The sequence below is a fragment of the Bos indicus genome, chromosome 22, assembly GCF_029378745.1.
Source record: "Bos indicus isolate NIAB-ARS_2022 breed Sahiwal x Tharparkar chromosome 22, NIAB-ARS_B.indTharparkar_mat_pri_1.0, whole genome shotgun sequence".
Lineage (NCBI taxonomy): Eukaryota > Metazoa > Chordata > Mammalia > Artiodactyla > Bovidae > Bos > Bos indicus.
Genome location: NC_091781.1, coordinates 52,064,029 through 52,090,291, shown reverse-complemented (window position 1 = coordinate 52,090,291; position 26,263 = coordinate 52,064,029). Strand labels below are relative to the sequence as shown.

At 46.3% G+C, this 26,263-nt stretch overlaps 1 protein-coding gene across 4 annotated transcripts in view; it reads right to left on the bottom strand.

Moving 5' to 3' along the window:
• The window catches only part of ELP6 (elongator acetyltransferase complex subunit 6), a 76,148-nt gene extending 58,729 nt beyond the window's left edge, over positions 1–17,419 (bottom strand). The window contains exons 1-7 of one of the 4 annotated variants that reach the window (XM_019984923.2): positions 16,391–16,573; positions 12,763–12,841; positions 11,666–11,736; positions 8,949–9,067; positions 7,780–7,981; positions 5,742–5,888; positions 1,642–4,507 (exon numbers count right to left, since the gene is read on the bottom strand). In XM_019984923.2, the coding sequence (XP_019840482.2) occupies positions 4,379–4,507; positions 5,742–5,888; positions 7,780–7,981; positions 8,949–9,067; positions 11,666–11,736; positions 12,763–12,841; positions 16,391–16,444 (801 nt within the window). In that variant the 5' untranslated portion in view covers positions 16,445–16,573 and the 3' untranslated portion in view covers positions 1,642–4,378. Of the gene's footprint in view, positions 1–1,641; positions 4,508–5,741; positions 5,889–5,968; positions 6,063–7,779; positions 7,982–8,685; positions 8,881–8,948; positions 9,068–11,665; positions 11,737–12,762; positions 12,842–16,390 lie in introns of those variants that run through there. The other 3 variants (XR_011563145.1, XM_070777237.1, XM_070777239.1) reach the window with 3 other exon arrangements.
• Between the last annotated feature and the right edge of the window lie 8,844 nt (positions 17,420–26,263).

Genomic DNA, 26,263 nt, shown 5'->3' with positions numbered 1-26,263 from the left:
CGAGTGAAGACTACGTTTGGTAATGGAAGTCACTAGGATTGGGGGACTGTTTGTTACTAACACAGAGCTCTCAGTGAAGAGGAGTCAGGATGCTAACCTCAGTACCCATCATTTAAATGCCATAAAATTCACCTGTTTTAGGTATAAAGATTTTTAGTAAAGTGCAACTATCACCATAATGTAACTTTAGAACATTATCATCATCCCAAAAAGAAGCCCAGTGGAGCTGTTTCTCATTTTCACCGCCCTGACAGCCCCGCCCCCCATCCCACAGGATTGTATGACATGTAATCTCTGTGTCTGGCACAGAGTTATGGAAGTTCATCCATGTTGCAGCATGTATCAGTAGTCCACTTCTATTTATGCCAAGCAGTACTTCATTGTATGGAGATATCAGACTTTGTCCTTTCATCTGCTGATGCACGTTTGGGTTGCTTGCACTTTCTCTGATTGTAAATAACACCGCTGTGAGCATTCACATGCGTGCTTGTGTGGATGTACGTTTCCATTTCCCTCGGGTAAGTACCTAGGAACTCAATGGCTGGGTCACACAGTCAATCTACATTTAACATTTTTAAGAAACTGCCCAATGTTTTCCAAAGTGGCCACACTATTTTACATTCCTGCCTGCATATGTGAGGATTCCAATTTCTCCTTATCCTTGCTAACAGTTGTAATTGTCAGATTTTTTTTCTTTTGATATAGCTGTTTCAGTGGTAATATGGTGGTATCTCATGGTGGTTTTAATCTGTATTCCCCTAATGGCTAAAGATGCTGATCAACTTTTTAGGTGTATGTTGGTTATTCCTATGCCTGCTTTGGTGAGGTGTCTATTCAAATCTTTTCCCCATTTTTTAACTGGGATATTTGTCTTCTTATTGAATTGTAAGAATTCTTTATATATTCTAGATACAAGTCTTTTATTGTATATCTGGTTTACAAATGCTTTTTCCAGAAAAACAAATAGAATGGGTAACTATTTCAGAAATAAATAGTACTAGCACTGATACAACAAAGAAAAGTAGCCATAAATAAAGGCCAATAACAAAGAAAAAGTTTTAAATTACCTCCAAAAAGTTACTTGACCTTGACCAACCCAAGTCCAAGTCCTCAGAATAAAAAGCACTAAGAATTTCAAAACATATAAAAAGCAGCAAATTCCTCAACATGGTTTATGAGACACATACGGCTCTATGCTCAAACAACTACAGTTTTTTACATGAGAGGAAAAAGTTCCTGAAGAATATTTTACACCTTGGTAAGATCTGGTAAATTTCATCTGGCTAAATACTGGGCTGGACCAATATTTATCTATAAGATGTTGCCAAAAAACGCAAATGAACTTTCTGGCCAACCCAGGAAGTGGGCATAATATCCTTTAAGTGAAGACTATTGTTTTTTTTTGCCTCACCAAACAGCTTGTGGGATCTTAGTTCCCTGACCCGGAATTGAACCTGGGTCCTCAGCAGGGAAACCCCAAGTCTTAATGACTGGATCACCAGGGAATTCCCAATAATGAAGAATCTTGATACTGACATACATTAACCTTTCAATAGTTAATAAAGACAAATTTCAGAGAGGTTCATTTATGAACTTCACACATAAATAAACCACAACTACATAAAGAGAAAAGAACATTACTTCTTAGTAAATACTATTGGGTTATTTATTAATAGCTATCAACATGAAGACAAATTACAACACTGTAAGAAATTCTAAACAAGTCTAAATTTTAAGCATATTTTTTAAACTGTTGATATTTTAAAGTAGGGAAAAAAACAAAGAATAGCACCTTCATTCCAGCAAGGAAGAAACATAAATTTCTGAATTCTGAAGAATTAACATACCATCAGAAAAAAAAAAAAAGAACATTTCAAGGTCCTGTTCAAATAGTACTGCTTCCATAAATTCCTCCCTGATTCTCTGCCCCCTCAATTAAAAAAAAAAGTCAGGGTAAATAATTGCTCTTTCCTCAGACCACCAGCCTATAAGCCTCACATTACTTGAACTGCCTTGATGGGCCTGTTACCTTCTCCACTGCATCACATTTAGTTCCTATTTTCTATGCCCATTCAAGTACAGCAGGTGTCATTATTTTATTAAACTCTTATATAAAATAGGTGTTTGAAAAATATTTCTTGAATTGATGTGTATCTGAATATTAAAAAAGTTTCTGAAGATTATTTTCTAAAAACCAGAATGTAGAAAAACATACACAAAGGCAATGATAAAATCTGACTTCCCCCAATATTACAAAGAATAAAAAAGAAGGTTGACACCAGCTTTTAAATGGTAAATGATTAAGGGTGAGAAATAGATCCTATACACATGGGAAAATTCAGAAAATCATATCTATTCTTCAACCTGATGTTGGTGGAGGAAACCAACAGGTGACTGGTAACTGGTGCCAGCATCCAGAATGGAACGACTTGATGACAGCTGAGGGCCGGCCCATGCTTTCAACCATAAATTCTACTTCAGGGAGTAGGCTCTCAAATGTCATTATTCCTTACCCTCGTAGGCCTCCTCTCTGCTTTATTTAGAGCACTGATCATGGTCTAACTCTACATCCCTTAATTCTCAATTCTGTTGTCTGTCTCCTCCCCTGGAATGTCAGTTCCACGAGGGCAGAGACCTATTTTGTCATTGTCACACCCTCAGAAAGTGTTAGTTGCTCAGTCGTGTCCAACTCTTTGCGACCACATGGACTGCAGCCTGCCAGGCTCCTCTGTCCATGGAATTTCCCAGGCAAGAATACTGGAGTGGGTTGCCATGCCCTTCTCCAGAGGATCTTCCGGACTCCGGGATCAAACCCGGGTCTCCTACATTACAGGCAGATTCTTTGCCATCTGAGCCACCAGGAAAGCCCCACACCCTCAGAAGGTGCTCAATATTTGCGGAATGGATTAATGTTCTAAGGAAACAAGTACTTGCCCAATCCCCAAACAGGCATAGTATATAAAATTCATAACAACGTAATTTATAATTACAAAAATCAGAACCCACATGCCCAGAGAATAGCTATGCAAATTAGAAATTAATGATACCATAAAATGCTAAGTAGCTATTAAACATTAAAAGTTTACTGAAAATATTTATATACCAAGAGAAGAAATACCATATCATGTAAAAAGTGTCCTGCGGTGCCTTACCCATTCAGAACTGCAGCTCATATGAAGCGTGTATAAATATTTACGTACTAATAAAAGAATGGCATTCTTTAATAGCTACTTTAAGTGACTTACACTCGTAATTTTAAAATATTCTATCAAATGCCATATTTTCAGAAGAAAAGCAGCTACTGTGTCAATGGAAAAACCTACACAATAGTCAGCACGACTTGAGGAGCAGGGCGATAAATTGTTCCCTTTTACAAAGCTAAAAAATGTTCAGTTCAGTTGCTCAGTCGTGTCCGACTCTTTGCGACCCCATGAATTGCAGCACGCCAGGCCTCCCTGTCCATCACCAACTCCCAGAGTTCACTCAAACTCATGTCCACACTGAGTTAAAAGTAAACACTGGTTATGAAAATGTCCTTAGTCCCTGCAAAGCAGTGTTATCTTTTTCATTTACTTATTTCTTAAGGTCGAATTCTTCATAGCATAACATACATACAATAGAATGTACCCATTTTAAGAAAACAGGCTGAGGTGACCTTGACTGAGGGGCTGAGTGTGGTAAGTGGATCACAGGATGCTGGGCGAGAGCTCCCCGCCTTCAGTCTTCACATGAGAGCGAGGCACTGGCTCCTCCTCAAGGTCCTAGCCTGCCTGGAAGCAAGAACATTCGTTCCCGGCCTCACCAAGGCCATGCAAACCTGTGCCCCATGGGGGCCCTGTGTGGCCAAGCCCAGGGCCTTGATGGCTTGGCCTCAACGGCATGCTGGGCCAGGAACCCAGCAACCACAGAAATAAGAGGAGCTAACCTTTGAACAGGGTGGAGCCTGCCTCTGGTTTCCACGCGGGTCAGTTGGCAATCTGTAGTCTAATCTCCTAATCTTTAGCCTGCTCTATGATGCTGAGCGTGCTTCCAAACCCCTCGAAGCCTGCTTCCTCAATGGACTGAAGAAGAAGAAAATCCCCTTGCAATATGAAGGTCAAAGTAAACGTGACCATCCACGGGAAGCCACGAGGTGGGAGCTCACTGTGTATCGGCCACACTTATCCTAGATGTCACCGGGACACCTGCCATCCAGGACTGCCTCTTGGCTGGCACGTTCACACCCACTCCGGCTTTGAGTCACCACAACCAAAAATGGGGAGTTGGAGCTAAAGCGTTTTGAATGAGGAAGGCTCCAAAGGACCCCGTTTCTGCTCAGTTGCTTGATCTTTCACCACCAAAAAATAGTCCAGGTAGCTTCAGCCGCCCCTAAATCAGGTCACAGAACAGCAGGAGACATTCCTTTGGCGAAAAAGGATACACTCTTGTCCTGTATCTTGTACTGGTACGTGAGGCTTCGATCCCGGGGGGTGGTGGGCTGCAGTGGTCTTCTCCACAGGATCCTCAGCTAAGTGACGAAGAGAAGAATGAAAGAGGAGAAGCCCCCCAAGTACCTGCTCCAGTGTGAACCCTGTCTGCCTCCTCACTGACCTTCAGCTGAGGTCAGGTGCGATGCGGTAAATGGGACCAACCTCTGAAACAAAGCTCACTACCCGTCACCTAAAACAGAGGTTTCCCCTCCATTACTATAGTAATATTTGCTCATCCTGGAAAACACGGAAGACAAAGAAAAGTAGAAAACACTCATCCAGAGAAAAACCATGAAAGTACTTTCGTGTATTTCCTTTCGGTCTTTTCTGTGAGCCTGGTTTTGTACTTTTGGGCTAGATGAACTTGGAAGGCCAATGCAATAGAATGCACACACTCAATTCTGAGGCTCCGAAGACTAGACATTTGTCCTGAGTGACTACATCGCTCTGCGGGGCTGAGCGGCTTCAGAGCCACACGCTGCCAGTGGAAGGGTCTCCTCGGGGTGTGCCTGGCATACCACCAGCACAGCCTCTCTGAGCCTGCTCGAATGCTCTGATTTCCATACCTGACTCTGAATGACTCTGGGCCAAAACTCCCACCCACCCTTAATGGGTCAAAAGTGGTCAACGCGAAGTTAACCTGGAAGAGGTGGCAAAGGCTTTGGGGTGATCCCGAAAGAGAAGTTTCAGAAGGCAGAGAACCATGGCAGCCCCTGGGCATGGGGAGAACCTGACCTCCCTTCCAGGCCACAGGCAGGACTCCATGCTTCCCCCTAAGTACTCCAAACATCCCGGTGGTGGGGTTAGGGGGTGGCAGTAACGCCAGCCAGGAGAATAGCCTCCCAAGTCTCCATTTGAAAAGGAATGGTGTTGGCCTGAATACACAGAGCCTGCTATGACCATGTGGTAGAAGTCTGCTGTTTACTGCCTTCCCCAGGGGATAGCTGGACAGTCATCTCCTCTCCAAGAACTCCCCTCTGGCCGCAAATGACCACCGTGCAAAACCTGCCCTGGTGCACAGGGCCAAGAACCCCTGGAGCGGACTCGGATCTGCATTCACACAACTTCTGAGACCTCCCTCCCACCCGAGGGCATATCCTAGTGGACTACCCCAAGGCCCGACACTGTCCCGGGGCAGTGGGGTGCACAGAGGAGGCGAGCAGCTCCCGGTGAGCCAGGGCCCCGCGCACCTGCCCGTGCCCGACACTGTCCCGGGGCAGTGGGGCGCACAGAGGAGGTGAGCAGCTCCCAGTGAGCCAGGGCCCCGCGCACCTGCCCGTGCACGTCTTTGCAGAAGCCGGTGGCCAGGCCCTCAGCCCGCAGGATCAGGTGGCTCTGGTGACTAAGGCCATTCAGCAGGACGTCGCTCTCCTCGTCCTCGGCATCTCCACTGTCATGTACGAGGGCCACGACGTTTCCCTGCAACAGATACAGGCTGTCAGGAGGGACGCCAGGCTCAAGACATACGGGTCTCTGGGAGCCTCCGCTGCCCTGCACACCCTCTCACGGGACTGGGCTCAGGGCTCGGGCCTGCAATCGTCTGCTGGAACAGCTTCACCAGCACACCCAGCCTGGACGTCCAGCTCAGTTTGTCTGTAAGCAAGGAAGAGCATCCAGTCGTGAAAAAGAATAAAGCAGATCAGTGTGTTCTGTTTCGGGGGCAGTGGACAGCAAAACACACACTGTGTGTTAGTAAATGAAAAGAAGTACCAAACTGTGTGGATGGTGGGTTACTCGGAATGTGAAAAGAAAAGCAGGGAGATGAGCATACATACAAATGCATTTATGACTGCTCAGACGCTCCGGAAGGATATATGAGGGAGGGAAGGAGAGACCTACTTTTTGCTACAGTAGACTTTATATCCTGTTTATATCTTCTTTTTTTCTTTATTAAACTATTTTAATATTAAAACTTTAATTAAAATATTAAAAACTTTATAATATAAAAATATTGAAATTTTAGTATTAAACTACTTTCTCTATTAAACTATTTCCAAGTTTTACTTTCTTAATTAATATAAGTATTTTTACAAAAAGAAGCTGATAGTGGCCCACACGGGGCTTCCCTGGTAGCTCAGCTGGTAAAGAATCCGCCTCCAATGCAGGAGACCCCGGTTCAATTCCTGGGTCGGGAAGATCCCCTGGAGAAGGGATAGGCTACCACTCCAGTGGTTCAGGTGGTAAAGAACCCGCCTGCGATGCGGGAGACCTGGCTTTGATCCCTGGATTGGGAAGACTCCCCTGGACAAGGGAACAGCCACCCACTCCAGTATTCTTGCCTGGAGAATGCCATGAACAGAAGAGCCTGGCGGGCTACACTCCACGGGGTCACAAAGAGTCGGACACGACTGAGCGACTGCACACAGCACAGTGGGCCACACGGCAGGCTGAGCTGCACAAACTGACTGCCTGCTTCACTCCTCCCCCAGCCCCGCTGAACTGTGTCCTGAGGCCCCTTACACGTCCCCCCCCCCATTCTTTCCCCATCACCCTGGCGCCCGGCCCTGCGACTGTAGGCAGGATGGCCTAAGGTCCCCTAAATCCAGCTTCCAGGCAGGACCCTGCACGCAGGAGGTGAGTGGCATGCACCGCTGGATCCACACACCCTGACTAATCCACTTCCCCCGTCCCCACTGCCCTGTGCCCAGCCTGGCCCTGTGGGACACACGCTCAGCTGATGTCTGTAAGCTCCCCCTCACTTAATTCTTGCGGTCTGGTTCCTGGGAGGTGGGTACCACAGGTGTTACTGTTTTGCTAAAATCCCTATGAGGCAAAATCTCTATTTTTGCCTCATAACTTAACAATGAAGGTTACACCCTACCCCTGCATTGCACCTCGCAATTTTCATATTGTTTTTGTTTTGGGACACACTGTGTGGCACGTAGGATCACAGTTCTTTGACCAGGGATCGAACCCACGCCCCCTGCAGTGGAATCACAGAATCTTAACCATTGCACTGCCAGGCAAGTCCCTTCACCTCACAATCCTTAAAGCAGTTTTACATCTATTATCTTAACTGACCTTCAAAACACACTCAGAGCGTTACTGTCGTGTGGCAGAGCGGGGACAGACGCAGGACCACACGTGGCCAACCCCACTACAGTCAGGGCCAGGCACCCTTCAGTTTTCAGGATCTTACTTTTTAGCAATGGCAGGTAGCACAGTGCAGGCTGCATGGGGTGAAGATTTCTGGGGCTGCCGGAGTAAAGAAAAAGCCCCGAGCCATCAGACAGAAGAGATAACTGCCAGCAAGTGGCCCTCTGGGCCCGTGGGGTTCACGGCAGGACCTCGGGGTGCAGCGCCCGATTACCTTCCATTCCCGGCACACGGTGGCCCTGCAGTAATGGACGAAGTCCAGCACCGCCACCGGCCCCACGCCCAGGCTCAGCAGCACGCTAAGGTCATCCACCAGCAGCACCGGGCACCTCCAGGCGGCCTCCCCACAGTCCACAGGCTCCAGGGCGTCCCGCACAAATGCATACAGCGGCTGCAGGTCCCCAGCATTGGCCTCCCTGGGACACAGGGCAGAAGTCACCAGACAGCTCACGTGCTCTCCAGATGTTCAAGAGACAACTCAGCAGCACGGGGGGTGAGGGGTGGAGGGGATGGGGGAGGGAAAAAAGTGGGTCCAGTGCTTGGCACCAAGAGGCTCATGAGCTGCCTGGAAAGAAAAGGCACGCTCCCGTGGGCATGTTTATTTCAGTTCAACTATTCCCTGAGGCCTGCTGGGTACAGAGCACTGTGCTAGCAACTCAGGGACACAGAAATAAACCCCCCAGAGGCCCACACAGCCTCTCAGTCCAAGGGCTTAAGGCCTCTGCTTTAAAGGGAGAGGCCTTCCTGGGAGGTCATAACTGAGGATGAAAGCTCAACAGCAGTTCACGCGTCCAGGTGTGAGCAGCAGCCTGAGCGCTCATGTTCGGACCAGGTCTGACCTACTACTGGCCCCGCTACCTCCGCCTCCCCAGTGACTGCAGCAGTGGTCTCCCAGCAATGGGGGTGGTGGGGAGGTGGGCTCAGAAATCAGAGCCCGGGGCATAGGTACCGGCCTCACGGCCCCACACTCCAGGGCCAAACCCCGCTAACAGCAGGTAGAATGATGCTGTCTATATAATCTGGGCTCAGATGGAGACCAGGCCCACCCATTCAAAGACACCAGCTTCAGAGACGGGACAGGCTGTGTGCAAGGCCACACACACAGGCCACACACTTGGCCTTTTTTTTTTTAACATTATTTATTGATTTGGCTGTGCTGGTTCTTATTTGCAGCATGCAGGATCTCCCATCTTCGTGGGCTCCTTAGCTTTCTACAGCTTCCGGGACAGGCACACAGCCTCTGACAGAGGCGACGACCTTGAGTGATGCCGAGACACCTGGGCAGTGCCTGCCTTCTGCAGCCGGCTCTGCCCTCCTACGTCGGGGAGAGAGAAAGGGGTTACACGGAGACCCGGGGCGGGGCCCACCTGCGGGCTGACTGACCTGAGGAACTGCAGGGGGTGCGGCTCCTCCTGGGGCCGGAAGAAGATGTCCACCGCGGACTTGAGACCCTCGAGGACCACCAGCTGCCCGCGTTCCCGCGCTGTGGTCAGGCTGACACCCTGCACCCGACCACGGAGAGCAGAGTGAGTTCCTGGGCTGGCGGGGGCCTCATCGGAGAGGACTTGGCACCAAGGGGCTCACGACTCCAGGACGCCAGCTCCTGAGAGGGCGCCGGGCCCGTTTGGAGCCCTGCGGACGTGCGTCTGGCTGCCTGACATGGGAGCCCAGGTCTTGTCTCCCCTGGGTGCGAGGGCGCCGGGCCCATTTGGAGCCCCGCGGACGTGCGTCTGGCTGCCTGACACGGGAGCCCAGGTCTTGTCTCCCCTGGGTGCGAGGGCGCCGGGCCCATTTGGAGCCCCGCGGACGTGCGTCTGGCTGCCTGACACGGGAGCCCAGGTCTTGTCTCCCCTGGGTGCGAGGGCGCCGGGCCCATTTGGAGCCCCGCGGACGTGCGTCTGGCTGCCTGACACGGGAACCCAGGTCTTATCTCCCCTGGGTGCTCCCCACACACAACCCGTATTCTATTGTCAGATGTGCATTTACATGTAGTTTTCACATTTTCTTAAAACAAATTTTTTTTGTTAACTCTCTTCTTTTCTTACTTGGCTGCACTGGGTCTTAGTTGTGGCACGCAGGCTCTTTTGCTGCACCATGAGGGGTCTAGTTCCCTGACCAGGGATCAAATCCGGGCCCCTTTCACTGGGGACACAAAGTCTTGGCCACTGGACCACCAGGGAAGTCTCTACTTGTCACATTTCTTAAAAAACTTACTTTCTTTTGCTTATATACTTATTTTTTACCTAGTACTGCTTTTTACTTTATGATAGTAATATAAAGTTGCCTTTTTAAGGGCATGTAGTTACAAAATAAAGTACATTTAAAAACAGAAAGTAAATAGTAACGTGGTGGTGGGGTGACAGTCTCTGTTGCAACAGCTCAACTCTGCTCTCATAGCAGCCACAGATGGGGGTGGCTGTGCTCCAATAAAACTTCACGTACAGAAAACAGGGGGTGCAGACTGTGGCTGCTCAACCCCTGCTCCCGACCAGTGCTTCGTAAACATGGGTCTTTATGAACCATGTAATTAAGAATCTCCTGAGGGCTTTCTTGGTGGCTGAGTGGTAAAGATCTACCTGCTAATGCAGAAGATACGGGTTTGACCCCTGAACTGGGAGGATCCCACATGTGTCAAGAGCAATTAAGCCCCTGCGCCACAACTGTGGGGCATGTGCTCTGAGCCTGGGAACTAGAGCTACTGAAGCCCACACGCCCTAGAGCCTGTGCTTCGCAACAAGAGAACCCACTGCAATGAGAAGCCCACGCACCACAGCAAGAGAAAAGCACCCTCAGCAATGAAGACCCAACATAACCAAAAATTAAAAATAAAAACAAGAATCTCCTGAGATACCTGATTAAAATACCGATCTCTGGGCCCTACTCCAGGGCTAGAAGCCTTAGGGGCAGGGCCTGGGAATCTGCATTTCAACATCCCGTGATGGTGACACTGTCCAGACATGCAACCCGCAGTTCTGCAGAAGCAGCAGGTGACATAGAACTCAGACTCCTTGTGTCCCCAGACCAGGCCTTGATCGCTCAGTCACACACTGGTGTTCACTGTGCAGCACCATTAGCAACAACGGCCCTCCTGGCAGAGAGAAGGACTCCTGACCGTCTCCTTTGCTCTTGCTCATGACTACTGTACTGATGTAAGAACAGCACTACAGCAAGAGGACGGAAACTCACGCTCTAGTGCTGGGCACACCCAGAGCTGTGCATGCCATTCCTGCCGGGTTGGTGAGTCAAAGGTAACAGGAAAAGCAGCCAAACCAGATATGAGAATACACGCCTTTCTCATCCTAGCTCACAGATGCCAGGGCCAAACACACGCCTCACCGACCTGGAATGCAACCGTGTTCCTGACACGACTGTGCTCCCTGAGCCTGTGCTCTGACCTCTGGCACAGGAACTTCTCCCTTCCCTGCAAAGCATGGGAAACCCTCTCGCTCTCTCACTGGTTCCCCCCATCAGAGAAGAGGACTGACAGTAAGGCTGTCATTTCGAAGATCACTGCTGATGCATGGCCTGGTTCTCTCCCACTCTGAGCCTGACTTAAACCAAAAACACGTAACAACAAGAGCCCCAGAAATTCACCTGGTCACAGGTCACAAGTAATGTGCCAGGTGAGGTGCCAGGAGGGTCACCAGCCTCTCAGACATCTTACTCTTGCATGGCTGCATTTAGTAAGACAAGGGGCAAACCAAGATGAGGTGAGGGGCGTGTGACAAAAGCCCTAGACTAAGGGAGAGACAGTGGGAGATACTCAGCTGGGCAGAGACCAAGCTGTGATCTCTAACCCACTGGGGACAAGATTAATGTTCACCCTGAGAAGGAAGAAACCTTAACTGGTCCAGACTCAGTGGAGAAGGGTTTGATTTAATCCATAACAGGTCTGGTTCTAAACACTTGACAAATGAACAAAACACGCAGAGATGCTGCCCTTGCCCTTCAGATAAAGGGTTCAGGATCCCATGATTTCCTTAGTCCTTCGCTTTCTAAGTTCCCTGCAACCCAAACAGGGAAGCCCAGCCTGACAGCATACGTATGCCTGGCGCACACACTCACTCAGGGGTCTCATCACAGAGGTCTAACATACTTACCAGCTTCTGCCCCACCATATTATAGTGACTAAAGGACTGGACGAGGGCCACAAAGCAGACTTTACAATTGGCTGGAAAACAAAATAAACTGATTTTTAACCAACTCTCTATTTACAATCAGTCTCAGATACTTCTTGCCTCTGGAAACAAAAGAACTGAGGCAGATCTAGAGAACCCATGCCTTGCAACCTGACATACTCAATTTGATTTGAAGATGTACTTTTTTCATATTAATAATTATACCTTATATTAATAATAATATCTTATTTCATTGATTCTGAGATGTACTTCACCTGTGAGATGTATCACCAGGAACCTTAGTTTGTTCCCCTGAAAATACGTTATAGTTTTTAAAAAGCTGTATTTTTCTAACTCCTTGTTGGTTATAGAGATACAACTGAATTTTTAAACCAGTCTAATACCCGAGGATATAAGAAGAACACAAAGAAACTCTAGCTACCTTATGAACTTAATTAATTCTAAGAACTTATCTGTAGATGCTCTTGCTCTGTATAAGCTGACAATAATACCATCTAGAAAGGAAAATCACTTTCAAAGCTGTAAATGATTACAACTCAGAGTGCCAAAGGTCAACCTTGTATCCTGGCCTGGCTCAGTGGGGACTCAAGGAGAATCAGTTAAGTCTTTATTTTTCATTTGGCTGTTTTCTTCTAATCGATTTCTGTATGTGAACTGCAGAGCTGTTTTCTGTTTTTTTCCCGCCTCTGTTCCTTAGGAAGCATCTATTGCCAGAGCAAAGTGTTAACGGGTTGATGCCTCGAGACTTCAAACCACCCAAGGCCCAAGGATCAACAGAATGAAGAGGCCACACAAGGCCCTAAGGGAGTCAGTGCCTGCACAGGGGGTGGAGAAATGGAAGGCAATACTGGATACAGTGAATACACGGCAGTCGCTGGTATGGTAGAGGTGGGAACAAGATGGGCCATGAATCCCATTAACTAACAAATAGCCATCTGGTTACCCAAACACCAAAGGCCTGACTAGTTAATACTATTTCTAGTGCTACCTGAAACAGGCCTCTTTCCGCCCCCATCCCCCGCCCCGGCCTTGGATTTTCTTTTTCTATAGTCTTATACCTTTGAGGTAGAAGGAGAGAAAGTGGTGCACAAGGAAACTGCCATCTGTCTTGGCATCACAGAGTAGAGTCAGCTTCTCCTAAAAGTTAAGAAGAACACAAAAAGATGCATTAGACTCCCTGGAAAGAGGTCAACTGAGTGTCAAAATCTAGTGGATTGTGTCTACTTTTAAATTTCTATACCTGGAGACTCATGTGTGTGTGTATTTGTGTATTTAACCAGAAAAAGAAGAAAATAAGTAAAAATTATAGAAAAACCAACAATGAAAGTGATCTGTATTAAACGTACTTATTTTGGGCAAGCCTATCTCAAGCTATCATCTTCCCCAGGCAACGGAGAACAAAATCCCTTCTTTTCCTCACTCCTCTCCAGTCTTGCTGCTGCTGCTAAGTCACATCAGTCATGTCCGACTCTGTGCAACCCCATAGATGGCAGCCCACCAGGCTCCCCTGTCCCTGGGACAGGGGAGGCAAGAATACTGGAGTGGGTTGCCATTTCCTTCTCCAATACATGAAAGTGAAAAGTGAAAAGTGAAAGTGAAGTCGCTCAGTCGTGTCCGACTCTTCACGACCCCATGGACTGCAGCCCACCAGGCTCCTCCGTCCATGGGATTTTCCAGGCAAGAGTACTGGAGTGGAGTGCCATTGAGAAAATTAAATCCTGAACAAAGTAAGATTTTACCATCAGAACCCAATAAAAATCACTGACTTTCCATATTGCAAGGGGTCTTCTAAAAGGTCATTTAATCCAATGTCCTCCCTAACTCTAATCCTTACGCCAATTCTGTCCCATAGGCAGGGGATGAGAAAGCAGTTGTTCCAAGAGACAGCCGGGATCAAAGTCCTCCTCCCAGTGGCCTTGGGAACTGCGTCAGGCAGAGCCCTCATTGTGGAGAGCCCGGGAAAGACCTCCAAAGATGGCCTTTGCAGGGGCTGGCTGTCCCGCTCCAGTCAGCCTTTGTTCCTTGTCAGTGATAGGGAAGGTCATCTCTCTGTTGTCCTGATATTTTTTCCTCTCATAAAATATGAAATATTACACTAGCAGACTCGGAAGTTTACCCCTGGCACTGTCATTTCCTGGTGCCCACTTCTATCCCTCATTGTAGCCCTCGGTTTGGTCTTTGGAGGTGCTAGTAAGTAGGAACTGGCAAGGTCAGCAGCGCCATCTGGAGGCTTGGGCAGAGAAAAACTGCGGGGCAATTAAAATGCACAAGGATTTACTGAAAACTATTTGCCTGGGACTATGGAATTCCAGTTGAGCTCTTTCAAATCCTGAAAGATGATGCTGTGAAAGTGCTGCACTCAATATGCCAGCAAATTTGGAAAACTCAGCAGTGGCCACAGGACTGGAAAAGGTCAGTTTTCATTCCAATCCCAAAGAAAGGCAATGCCAAAGAATGCTCAAACTACCGCACAATTGCACTCATCTCACACGCTAGCAAAGTAATGCTCAAAATTCTCCAAGCCAGGCTTCAGCAATACGTGAACCGTGAACTTCCAGATGTTCAAGCTGGTTTTAGAAAAGGCAGAGGAACCAGAGATCAAATTGCCAATCCGCTGGATCATGGAAAAAGCAAGAGAGTTCCAGAAAAACATCTATTTCTGCTTTATTGACTATGCCAAAGCCTTTGACTGTGTGGATCACAATGAACTGTGGAAAATTCTTCAAGAGATGGGAATACCAGACCACCTGATCTGCCTCTTGAGAAACCTGTATGCAGGTCAGGAAGCAACAGTTAGAACTGGACACGGAACAACAGACTGGTTCCAGATAGGAAAAGGAGTACGTCAAGGCTGTATATTGTCACCCTGCTTATTTAACTTATATGCAGAGTACATCATGAGAAACGCTGGACTGGAAGAAGCACAATCTGGAATCAAGATTGCCAGGAGAAATATCAATAACCTCAGATATGCAGATGACACCACCCTTATGGCAGACAGTGAAGAGGAACAAAAAAGCCTCTTGATGAAAGTGAAAGTGGAGAGTGAAAAAGTTGGCTTAAAGCTCAACATTCAGAAAACGAAGATCATGGCATCCAGTCCCATCACTTCATGGGAAATAGATGGGGAAACAGGGAAACAGTGTCAGACTTTATTTCATGGGGCTCTAAAATCACTGCAGATGGTGACTGCAGCCATGAAATCAAAAGACGCTTACTCCTTGGAAGAAAAGTTATGACCAACCTAGATAGCATATTCAAAAGCAGAGACATTACTTTGCCAACAAAGGTCCGTCTAGTCAAGGCTATGGTTTTTCCTGAGGTCATGTATGGATGTGAGAGTTGGACTGTGAAGAAAGCTGAGCGCTGAAGAATTGATGCTTTTGAACTGTGGTGCTGGAGAAGACTCTTGAGAGTCCCTTGGACTGCAAGGAGATCCAACCAGTCCATTCTGAAGGAGATCAGCCCTGGGATTTCTTTGGAAGGAATGATGCTAAAGCTGAAACTCCAGTACTTTGGCCACCTCATGCGAAGAGTTGACTCATTGGAAAAGACTCTGATGCTGGGAGGGATTGGGGGCAGGAGGAGAAGGGGACGACTGAGGATGAGATGGCTGGATGGCATCACCGACTCGATGGACATGAGTTTGAGTGAACTCCGGGAGTTGGTGATGGACAGGGAGGCCTGGTGTGCTGTGATTCATGGGGTAGTCAAGAGTCAGACATGACTGAGAGACTGAAGTGAACTGATGGAGTAACAAAAAGACTTTACACACTAGGTGTCTTGGCCGCCTGGACGAGCTTACCATTTCATCAGAAAGACAGGAGTTATGAAATAAATCACCTATGTTCCTAGGAGAGGCAACCCTCGGACTAACGCATGAACATTTTTGAGTTGCTCTAGACCGTGGAAAGGAGAGAGCGAAGAAAACAGAGTAGGGAGGCTGTGGTGCCAAAGGCGGGGTTGTGCAATCAAACGTTTGCTGCGAGCAGCTTCAGAGAGCACTGTTCAAAAACATGAGGAGGAAGACGAGCAGAAGTGTTCGCTGAAACCTGCCGAGTGCTCCCGGGACAGAGGGGGCTTAAGGTCGTTAGGAAGTTGCTCCCTTATGATGGTGGGCGGGGCGGGGGGGTGGGTGTTCCAGGTGGCTCAGTGGTCAAGAATCCGCCTGTTAAGGCAAGAGACGCGGGACAGGCAGTTCCATCCCTGCGTCGGGAAGATCCCCTGGAGAAGGGAATGGTAATCCACTCCAGTATTCTTCCTTGGAGAATCCCACGGACAGAAGAGACTGGCGGGCTACGGTCCATGGGGTCACAAAGAGTCGGACAAGGACAGAGCGACTAAACCACCACCACCAACCTCTGTTTGGGCGCTAGGGCTCCCACCACGGTGAACACGCACAAGGGTCGCCTATACACTTAAGTCAACCCAAACGTATAACGTGCTTGCTGCGGTCTTTCAAGGGCGCACGTGACCTTCGAAAACGCGCAGGATGCCCACCTTTCGCAGGCCTAAGCGTCCAGCCCAGCCTTGGGGGCGGGCCCTCTGCGGACTACAACTCCCAGGCACCCCCCGGCCACGGACATCACGTGATTTCCCACGGGTCTGCGCGCGCTTCATCCGGGTGTCCGGTCTTGGGCCACGCTCCCAGAATCCAACCTCCTCCTCGACCTTGCGACCTCTTACCTGCTCCGCCCCTTCAGGGGTGGTGTTGAGAAGGTTATTGAGTTCTGGGAACATTCCGAGCTCCAGAACGCACGGGGGCCCCGGATGGGAAGATGGGCTGCCACGGATACAGCGGAGGCTGGAGAGCAAAACCCACCACACAGGAACACGCGGGAGGAGTGCGCATGCGCAATTCCCCTGGCCGCAGCCAATGAAACGCGCGGATCGGCCGCTCTCGGCGCATGCGCAGAGACGCGCACCAGGCCGGGGGAATCTGGACGCTGGGCCGTGCGGGCTTCTTACCTGTATTCCACTCGCAGAGAGTTTCCCCCAACCAAGGCATCAGGAGGTCGGGTCTCTTCTTCCTTACCTCAACCGCGCGTTCTTCTCATCCCAGAGCCTCCTGTCAAGCTTCTGCGGTGTGTCTCACACTACTAAAGGCTTTGGCTGCAATGGGCGAACCAGACAGGCAAAGACGCTCGCTCTCGCACAAAACAGAAAACAGACGTAATAAACATGTTATAATACATTGAAAAATTCTGTGTGGGGGATAAAATGAAGCTGGATAAAGGAATAACGGTGGGATGGGGTAGGTTTTGGAATAAGACAGGTTATCTGGGTAGGGTCACTGACCAAGTAGGGTTGGAACACGCCCTGCCTGCTTCTCTTTGAGGTTTTTGCACTGTTTACCCTCCCTGGGCTGCAGCCGTTAAAGAAAAAACAAAACAAAAAACGCCACTTCTTTCAGGTCTTTGTTCACATGTCAGTTTATCAGCGAGGCCTTCCCCAAGCCTCCATGGAACTAGAGATCAATTGCCAATTTTCCACTGGATTATCGAAAAAGCAAGAGAGTTCCAGAAAAACATCTATTTCTGCTTTATTGACTACACCAAAGGTTTTGACTGTGTGCATCACAATAAACTGGAAAATTCTGAAAGAGATGGAATACCAGACCACCTGACCTGCCTCTTGAGAAATCTGTGTGCATGTCAGGAAGCAACAGTTAGAACTGGACGTGAAACAACAGACTGGTTCCAAATAGGAAAAGGAGTACATCAAGGCTGTATATCGTCACCCTGCTTGTATAACTTATATGCAGAGTACATCATGAGAAACGCTGGGTTGGATGAAGCACAAGCTAGAATCAAGATTTCCAGAAGAAATATCAATAATCTCAGATATACAGATAGGCAGATTACACAACCCTTATGGCAGAAAGTGAAGAAGAACTAAAGAGCCTCTTGATGAAAGTGAAAGAGGAGAGTGAAAAAGTTGGCTTAAACCTCAACATTCAGAAAACTAAGATCATGGCATCTGGTCCCATCACTTCATGGGAAATAGATGGAGAAACAGCGGAAACAGTGAGAGACTTTATTTTGGGGGGCTCCAAAATCACTGCAGATGGTGACTGCAGCCATGAAATTAAAAGATGCTTACTTCTTGGAAGGAAAGTTATGACCAACCTGGACAGCATATTAAAAAGCAGAGACATTACTTTGCCAGCAAAGGTCTGTCTAGTCAAAGCTATGGTTTTTCCAGTCGTCATGTATGGATGTGAGATTTGGACTATAAAGAAAGCTGAATGTGAAGAATTGATGCTTTTAAACTGTGGTGTTGGAGAAGACTCTTGAGAGTCCCTTGGACTGCAAGGAGATCCAAACAGTCCATCCTAAAGGAGATCAGTCCTGAGTGTTCATTGGAAGGACTGATGGTGAAGCTGAGGCTCCAATACTTTGGCCACCTGATGTGAAGAGCTGACTCATTTGAAAAGACGCTGATGCTGGGAAAGATTGAAGGCAGGAGGAGAAGGGGACGACAGAGGATAAGATGGTTGGATGGCATCACCAACTCAATGGGCATGAGTTTGGGTAAACACCAGGAGTTGGTGATGGACAGGGAGGCTTGGTGTTCTGCAGTCCATGGATGGGGTCACAAAGAGTCCGACACAACTGAGCAACTGAACTGAATTTCCCTAAGCATCTTATTTAAGTTCTTAACTGTCCCTTCCCCAGCAATTCTTATCCTTTCCCCTCACCCCTCTTTTATTTTTCTCCATATCATTTATATCTGGAGCTAGTGAAGGACAGGGAAACCTAGTGTGCTGCAGTCCATGGGGTCGCGAAGAGTTGAACAAGATTGGGCGGCTGAACAAGACAAGAGTTATCAGAGTGAGGCACGAGGAAGTGCTGCCCCCTTGTGGACACGTCGCAGAACAACTTGACAACCACGCAGCTTAATCTGCAAGGAGGCGGGCGTGCTCAGTCGTGTCCACCTCTTTGTGATCCCCGTGGACCATAGCCCGCTACCCCTGTCTCTTTAGAATTTTCCAGGCAGGAATACTGGAGAAGGTTGCCATTTCTTCCTCCAGGGGATTTTCCTGACCCCAGGGATAGAACCCGTGTCTCCCACACATTTCCTGCACTTCCAGCATTACAGGCGGATTCTTTACCACTGAGCCACCAGGACAGCCCACTGCAGTTGAAGGGCACTTCATATTCACAAAGCCTGCGGGGCTGTAAAGGACACCTGCCCTCAAGAAATGTCAAAAAAAAAAAAAAAAATGTCAAAAGGCAGGGAATCGATAAAGAATTCAAAAGAGGGCAGACTTGGGACTTCCCTTGCGGTCCAGAGGTTAGGAATTCGCCTTCCAATGCACTGGACACCTGGTCAATCCCTGGTCCAGGAACTAAGATCCCACATGCCATGGGGCTACTCTAAGACCTGACATAGCCAAACAAATGAATAAATGTTTTAAAAAACAGAGCCGACTTTCAAGAATCCAATTGCAAGAGAGAAACTACACTCACACTGTTTAATACAAAAGCACAGGATAACATGCTCCACATTGCTAATTATTTAAGAAATGTAAGTGAAACTGACAACTGGGTGTCTTCTCCAACCAGACAGAAATGGCCACCTGCAAAAATCTACAAAAATCAATATGAGAGGGGCATGGAGAAGAGGAAATCTTCCCTCCTGCACCTGTATGGGAATGTAAATAGCTGATAAGGTGCTATGGAAGCACCATAGGAAAGGAAAACCAGAGCTACATTAAGATCCTGCAGTTCCACTTCTGGGCCTATTTGGATGAAACCATCATTCAAAAAGTCGCATGTACTCCAAGGAGCACTGCAGCACTATTTACAATACCAGGACAGGGAAGTCACCAAAATGCCCAATGACACAGGAATGGAGAAAGGAGATATGGCCCATATTTACAATGCGATATTACTCATAGAAAAGGGTGAGATGATGCCATTTGCAGCAACAACAATGACCGAGACATGATCATACAAAGTTAACTAAGAGAAAAAAAAAACAACATGTTACCATTTATGTGTGAATTTGAAAATCTGATAAAATTTAACTGATTTACAAGTAGCAACAGACTGACAGCCCTAGAAAACAAACTTATGATTACCCAGGGGCAAGGGGAGTGAGGAGCAGTAAGTTAGAAGGTTGGCATTCACAGATACACACTTATATATATGTGTGTGTGTGTATATATATATACATATACATATATCGACAGGGAAGCCTGGCAGTGCTGCAGTCCATGGAGTCACAAAGAGTCAGACATGACTGAGTGACTGAACTTATATATATATATATATATTCACATATAAAATAGACAGTCACATGGGATCTACTGTGAGCACAGGGAACTCTACACAACATTGGCCAATAAGCTGAACAGGAAAAGAATCCATAAAAGAACAGCTCTCTGTATATATAAAAATGTATCACCTTGCTGTACATTTAAAACAAACAAAACATTGTAAATCAATTACACTCCAATATAAAGCCCAAATTTGTAAACAGAAAGGGAAACAAGAAAGAAATACCTACTGTATTCCGCTCAGGCCTCAGTGTCCTGTGCTGGCTCACCTCCAGAAAGCCTGAGCGGGTTTGGGTTTCAAGCCTGGAGTGTCCTGGGGCACCGGGAGCAGTGGAGAACGTGCCACAAACGAGCGACACCTTCCATGCCCCGGTAGCACCTCGTCCCCTCTGGAGGAAACCACTATCTCAGGATAGGGGGGCCCCTAAAGGTAAACCAAGCCAAGTGCACCCAAAGGATGCTGGACCCCCTGGCCTGGAAGAGGTCTGAAAAGTCACCTGGTCTCCACATCTCTTGGACCTGACGCTCCCATGGTCAGCCTCCTTCCTTAAAGTTGCTGCTGGTATTTAAACAAATATAGAGAGGTTTGGGATTCCTTGCAGGGCATTGGGAGAAAGGTGAGGGTAAAGAAATAATGGAATACAAGCCCTTGGGTGTTTATGCTGGCACATTCCAGTCTTGTTTACACACCAGGAACGACTTCGAAAGTTCCGCTTGCTTGAGTTCGAGTGGGGCATAAGGAAGTGCTGCCGCCTTGTAGACATTTCTCCTAATAATAACCTTACAACCACCAACGCTTAAGGGTCCTTCATATTCACAAAGCCTGTGGGGCTGTAACAGACAGCAGCCCTCAAGAAGTGTCAAAAGGCAGGGAATCGAAAAAGAATTCAAAAGAGGACAGACTTGGGACTTCCCTTGTGGTCCAGTGGGTAGGAATCCTCCTTCCGATGCATGGGAAACTGGTTCCATCCCTGGTCCAGGAACTACGACCCAGCAGCTCCCAAGGCCATGTTAAGACCCCACACAGCCAAATACATGAATAAAGAAACATTAAAAAATAAAATCAGAATTTTCAAGAATTCAATTTCAAGAGGGGAAACTGTACTCACACCCTTTAAAAAATAGCACAGAATACCATGTTCCATCCACATGACTAATTATTAAAGAAACGCAAACAAAACTGACAACCAGATCACCTGGACACGATCATACCAAGGGAACTTAGAGAAAGACAAATATCACATGTTACTACTTAAAGTTGGAATTGAAAAACTGATATAAATTGAAATCATTTGCAAAACAGGAACAGACTCACAGACTTAGAAAACAAACTTAAGATTACCAAGTGGAAAGGAGGAATAAGTTAGAAGGCTGGCATTCACAATATGTATGTGTGTGTGTTTGTGTGTGTGTGTGTCTGTGTATATAGATATACACCTATCTATTTTAAAGATATTAGAATCATGTCTAGTTCCCTTCTTGTTGCTGCAAATCTCTCCCCTGGGGACCTGTGTTGCCTGGTCCCCTCTAGAAGAAACTACAGTCTCCAGATGGGGGATGGGGGATGGGCGTGGGGGCCCTCCTAGAGCTGAACCAAGCTTAGTGCAACCAAACGTGCTCACTATCTCTAACAGTTAAGGAAATGCAACCCAAAGTACTGTGATGTAACTGCCGCACCCTAACATACTATTCTATGTATAATTTAGATAACCAACAAGGACCTACCTTGTAGCACAGGTCAGTATATTCAATATCTGCTGATAACGTATAATGGAAAAAGCTATCTATCTAGTTACGTTTATCTATTTTTAGTTATATGTAGATAGATCAATAACTTCTGTACAACAGAAAGCATGTCAATTCAATATACTTCAATAAACAAAATTACCCACTGTGTAATTCACAGCATTCAATTCCATACAAACCCTCCTCCAAATCATGGAACAATTTCTAATAAATGATTCTGTACTTCTGTTCTTTTAACATGTCCTTTAGCTTCTCTGGTTTGCCAAGTCGTTGGCTTTTTAGACAAAAAGATATTGCACACCTAAGAGACTAGTATTTTTTCAGTCACTCAGTTGTGTCTGACTCTTTGCAACCCCATGAACTGAAGCACACCAGGCTTCCCTGTCCTTCACCAACTCCCAGAGCTTGCTGAAACTCATGTCCATTGAGTCGGTGATGCCATCCAACCATCTCATCCTCTGTTGTCCCCTTTTCCACCCGTCTTCAATTTTTCCCAGCATCAGGGTCTTTTCCAGTGAGTTGGCTCTTTGCATCAGGTGGCCAGAGTATTGGAGCTTCAGTTTCAGCATCAATAGTATAATGTAAACTAAACTTTTGTATGCACTGGGAAACAAATAAATTCATGTGACTCCCTTTATTGTGATATTCACTTCAATGTAGTGGTCTAGAAGTGAACCCACACTGTCTCTGAGGTATGAGAATACTCATTTTGAAGGAATAAATTTATGCATTTTTCTGCAACCGTGAGTTGTCTTTTCACTTTCCCCCCACTTTCTTGATGATGTTCTTTGAAGCAAAAAAGGTTACAGTTTTGATAAGGTCCAATGTATTTACATTCTTTGGCATTGCCTTTCTTTGGGATTAGAAGGAAAATCGATCTTTTCCAGTCCTGTGGCCACTGATGAGTTTTCCAAATTTGCTGGCATATTGAGTGCAACACCTTAACAGCATCATCTTTTAGGATCTGAAATAGCTCAAATGGAATTCCATCGCCTCCTCTAGCTTTGTTTGTAGTGATGCTTCCTAAGGCCCACTTGACTTCACATTCCAGGATATCTGACTGTAGGTGAATGATCACACCATCGTGGTTATCTGAGTCATGAAGATTTTTTCTGTATATTCTTCTGTGTATGCTATGCTATGCTATGCTAAGTCACTTCAGTCGTGTCTGACTCTGTGCGACCCCATAGACGGCAGCCCACCAGGCTTCCCCGTCCCTGGGATTCTCCAGGCAAGAACACTGGGGTGGGCTGCCATTTCGTTCTCCAATGCGTGAAAGTGAAAAGTGAAAGTGAAGTCACTCAGTCGTGTCCGACTCTTAGCGACCCCATGGATTGCAGCCTACCAGGCTCCTCCGTCCATGGGATTTTCCAAGCAAGAGTACTGGAGTGGGGTGCCATTGCCTTCTCCGATTCTTCTGTGTATTCTTGTATATTCTTTTCTGTATATTCTTCTGTGTATTCTTGCCACCTCTTCTTAATATCTTCTGCTTCTTTTAGGTCCAAACAATTTCTGTCATTTATTGTTCCCATCTTTACATGAAATGTTCCCTTGGTATCTCTAATTTTCTTGAAGAGATCTCTAGTCTTTTCCATTCTACTGTTTTTCTCTATTTCTTTGCACTGATCACTGAGGAAACCTTTCTTATCTCTCCTTGCTATTCTTTGGAACTCTGCATTCAAATGGGTATATCTTTCCTTTTCTCTTTTGCCTTTAGCTTCTCTTCTTTTCTCAGCTATTTGTAGGGCCTCCTCAGACAAGCATTTTGCCTTTTTGCATTTCTTTTTCTTGTGGATAGTCTTGATCCCTGCCTCCTGTACAATGTCATGAGCCTCTGTCCATAGTTCTTCAGGCACTCTGTCTGTCAGATCTAATTCCTGGAATCTATTTGTCACTTCCACTGTATAATCGTAAGGGATTTGATTTAGGTCATACCTGAATGGTCTAGTGCTTTCTCCTACTCTCTTCAATTTAAGTCTGAATTTTGCAACAAGGAGTTCATGATCTGAGCCACAGTCAGCTCCGGTCTTGTTTTTGCTGATTGTATACAGCTTCTCCATCTTTGGATGCAAAGAATATAATCAATCTGATTTTGGTATTGACCATCTGGTGATGTCTGTGTAGAGTCTTCTCTTGTGTTGTTGGAAGAGGGTGTTTGCTATGACCAGTGCGTTCTCTTGGCAAAACTGTATTAGCCTTTGCCCTGTTTCATTTTGTACTCTAAGGCCAAATTTGCTTGTTACTCCAGGTATTTCTTGACTTCCTACTTCTGCATCCCAGTCCCCTATAATGAAGAGGACATCATTTTTGGGTGATAGTTCTATAAGGTCTTGTAGATCTTCATAGAACCGTTCAACTTCAGCTTCTTCAGCATTACTGGTTGGGGCATAGACTTGGATTACTGTGATATTGAATGGTTTGCCTTGGAAACAAACAGATCACTCTGTCACTTTTGAGATTGCACCCAATAACTGCATTTCAGACTCTTTTGTGGACTATGATGGCTACTCCATTTCTTCTAAGGGATTCTTGCTCACAGTAGTAGATATAATGGTCATCTGAGTTAAATTTGCCCATTCCAGTCCATTTTAGTTCACTGATTCCTAACATGTCGATGTTCACTCTTGCCATCTCTTGTTTGACGTCTTCCAATTCACCTTGCTTGATTCATGGACCTAACGTTCCAGGTACCTATGCAATATTGTTCTCTGGACTTTACTTCCATCACTAGTCATATCCACAACTGGGTATTGTTTTTGCTTTGGCTCCGTCTCTTCATTCTTTCTGAAGTTACTTCTCCACTGATCTCCAGTAGCATATTGGGCACCTACCCACCTGGGGAGTTCATCTTTCAGTGTTCTATCTTTTTGCTTTTTCATACTGTTCATAGTGTTCTCAAGGCAAGAATACTGAAGTGGTTTGCCATTCCCTTCTCCAGTGGACCACATTCTGTCAGACTTCTCCACCATGACCCATCTGTGAACTTCCAGATGTTCAAGCTGGATTTAGAAAAGCCAGAGGAACCAGAGATCAAATTGCTAACATCCATTGGGGATCATCAAAAAAGCAAGAGAGTTCCAGAAAAACATTTATTTCTGCTTTATTGACTATGCCAAAGGCTTTGACTGTGTGGATCAAAGCAAACTGGAAAATTCTGAAAGAGATGGGAATACCAGACCACCTGACCTGCCTCCTGAGAAATCTATATGCCGGTCAAGAAGAAACAGTTGGAACCGGACATGGAACAACAGACTGGTTCCAAACTGGGAAAGGAGTACATCAAGGCTGTATATTGTCACCCTGTTTATTTAACTTATATGCAGAGTACATCATGAGAAACGCTGGGCTGGAGAAGCACAAGCTGGAATCAAGATTGCTGGAAGAAATATCAGTAACCCCAGATATGCAGATGACATCACCATTATGGCAAAAAGCAAAGAAGAACTAAAGAGCCTCTTGATGAAAGTAAAAGAGGAGAGTGAAAAAGTTGGCTTAAAATCAACATTCAGAAAACTAAGATTATGGCGTCTGGTCCTATCACTTCATGGGAAATAGATGGAGAAACAGTGGATACAGTGACAGACTGTATTTTCTTGAGCTCCAAAATCACTGCAGATGGTGACTACAGCCATGAAATTAAAAGATGCTTGCTCCTTGGAAGGAATGCTATGACCAACCTAGACAGCACATTAAAAAGCAGAGACATTACTTTGCAGACAAAGGTCTGTCTAGTCAAAGCTATGGTTTTTCCAGTAGTCATGTATGGGTGTGAGAGTTGGACTATAAAGAAAGCTGAGCACTGAAGAACTGATGCTTTTGAACTGTGGTGTTGGAGAAGACTCTTGAGAGTCCCTTGGCCTGCAAGGAGATCCAACCAGTCCATCCTAAAGGAAATCAGTCCTGAATATTCATGGATATTCATCAGAATAACTACTGATGTTCAAGCTGAAACTTCAATTCTTTGGCCACCTGATGCGAAGACCTCATTCATTTGAAAAGACCGTGATGCTGGGAAAGATTAAAGACGGGTGGAAAAGGGGACAAGAGAGGATGAGACGGTTGGATGGCATCACCAACTCAATAGGCATGAATTTGAGCAAGCTCTGGGAGTTGGTGAAGAACAGGGAAGCCTGGCGTGCTGCAGTCCGTGGGGTCGCAAAAAGTCAGACACGAATGAGCAACTGAACTGAACAGAACTGAATGTATTTACTGTTTTTCCTTTGATTGCTTGTGCTTTTGGTGTCATATCTAAGAATCCATTTCCAAATCCAAGATCATAAAGATTTACACTTGTGCTGTCTTTTAAGAATTATGTAGTTTGAACTCTTACAGTTAAGTCATCGATCCATCTTGCGTTAATTTTTGTATATGATGTGAAGTAAGAATCTCTGTCATCTGGGATTCTGATAGGGATTATGTTGAATCTGTAGATGAATCTGAAGCACATTGCTATCTTAATGATGTTAAGCTTTTTTGATTCATGAACCTTGGATACTTCTACATTCATTTAGATCTTCTTTAATTTCCTT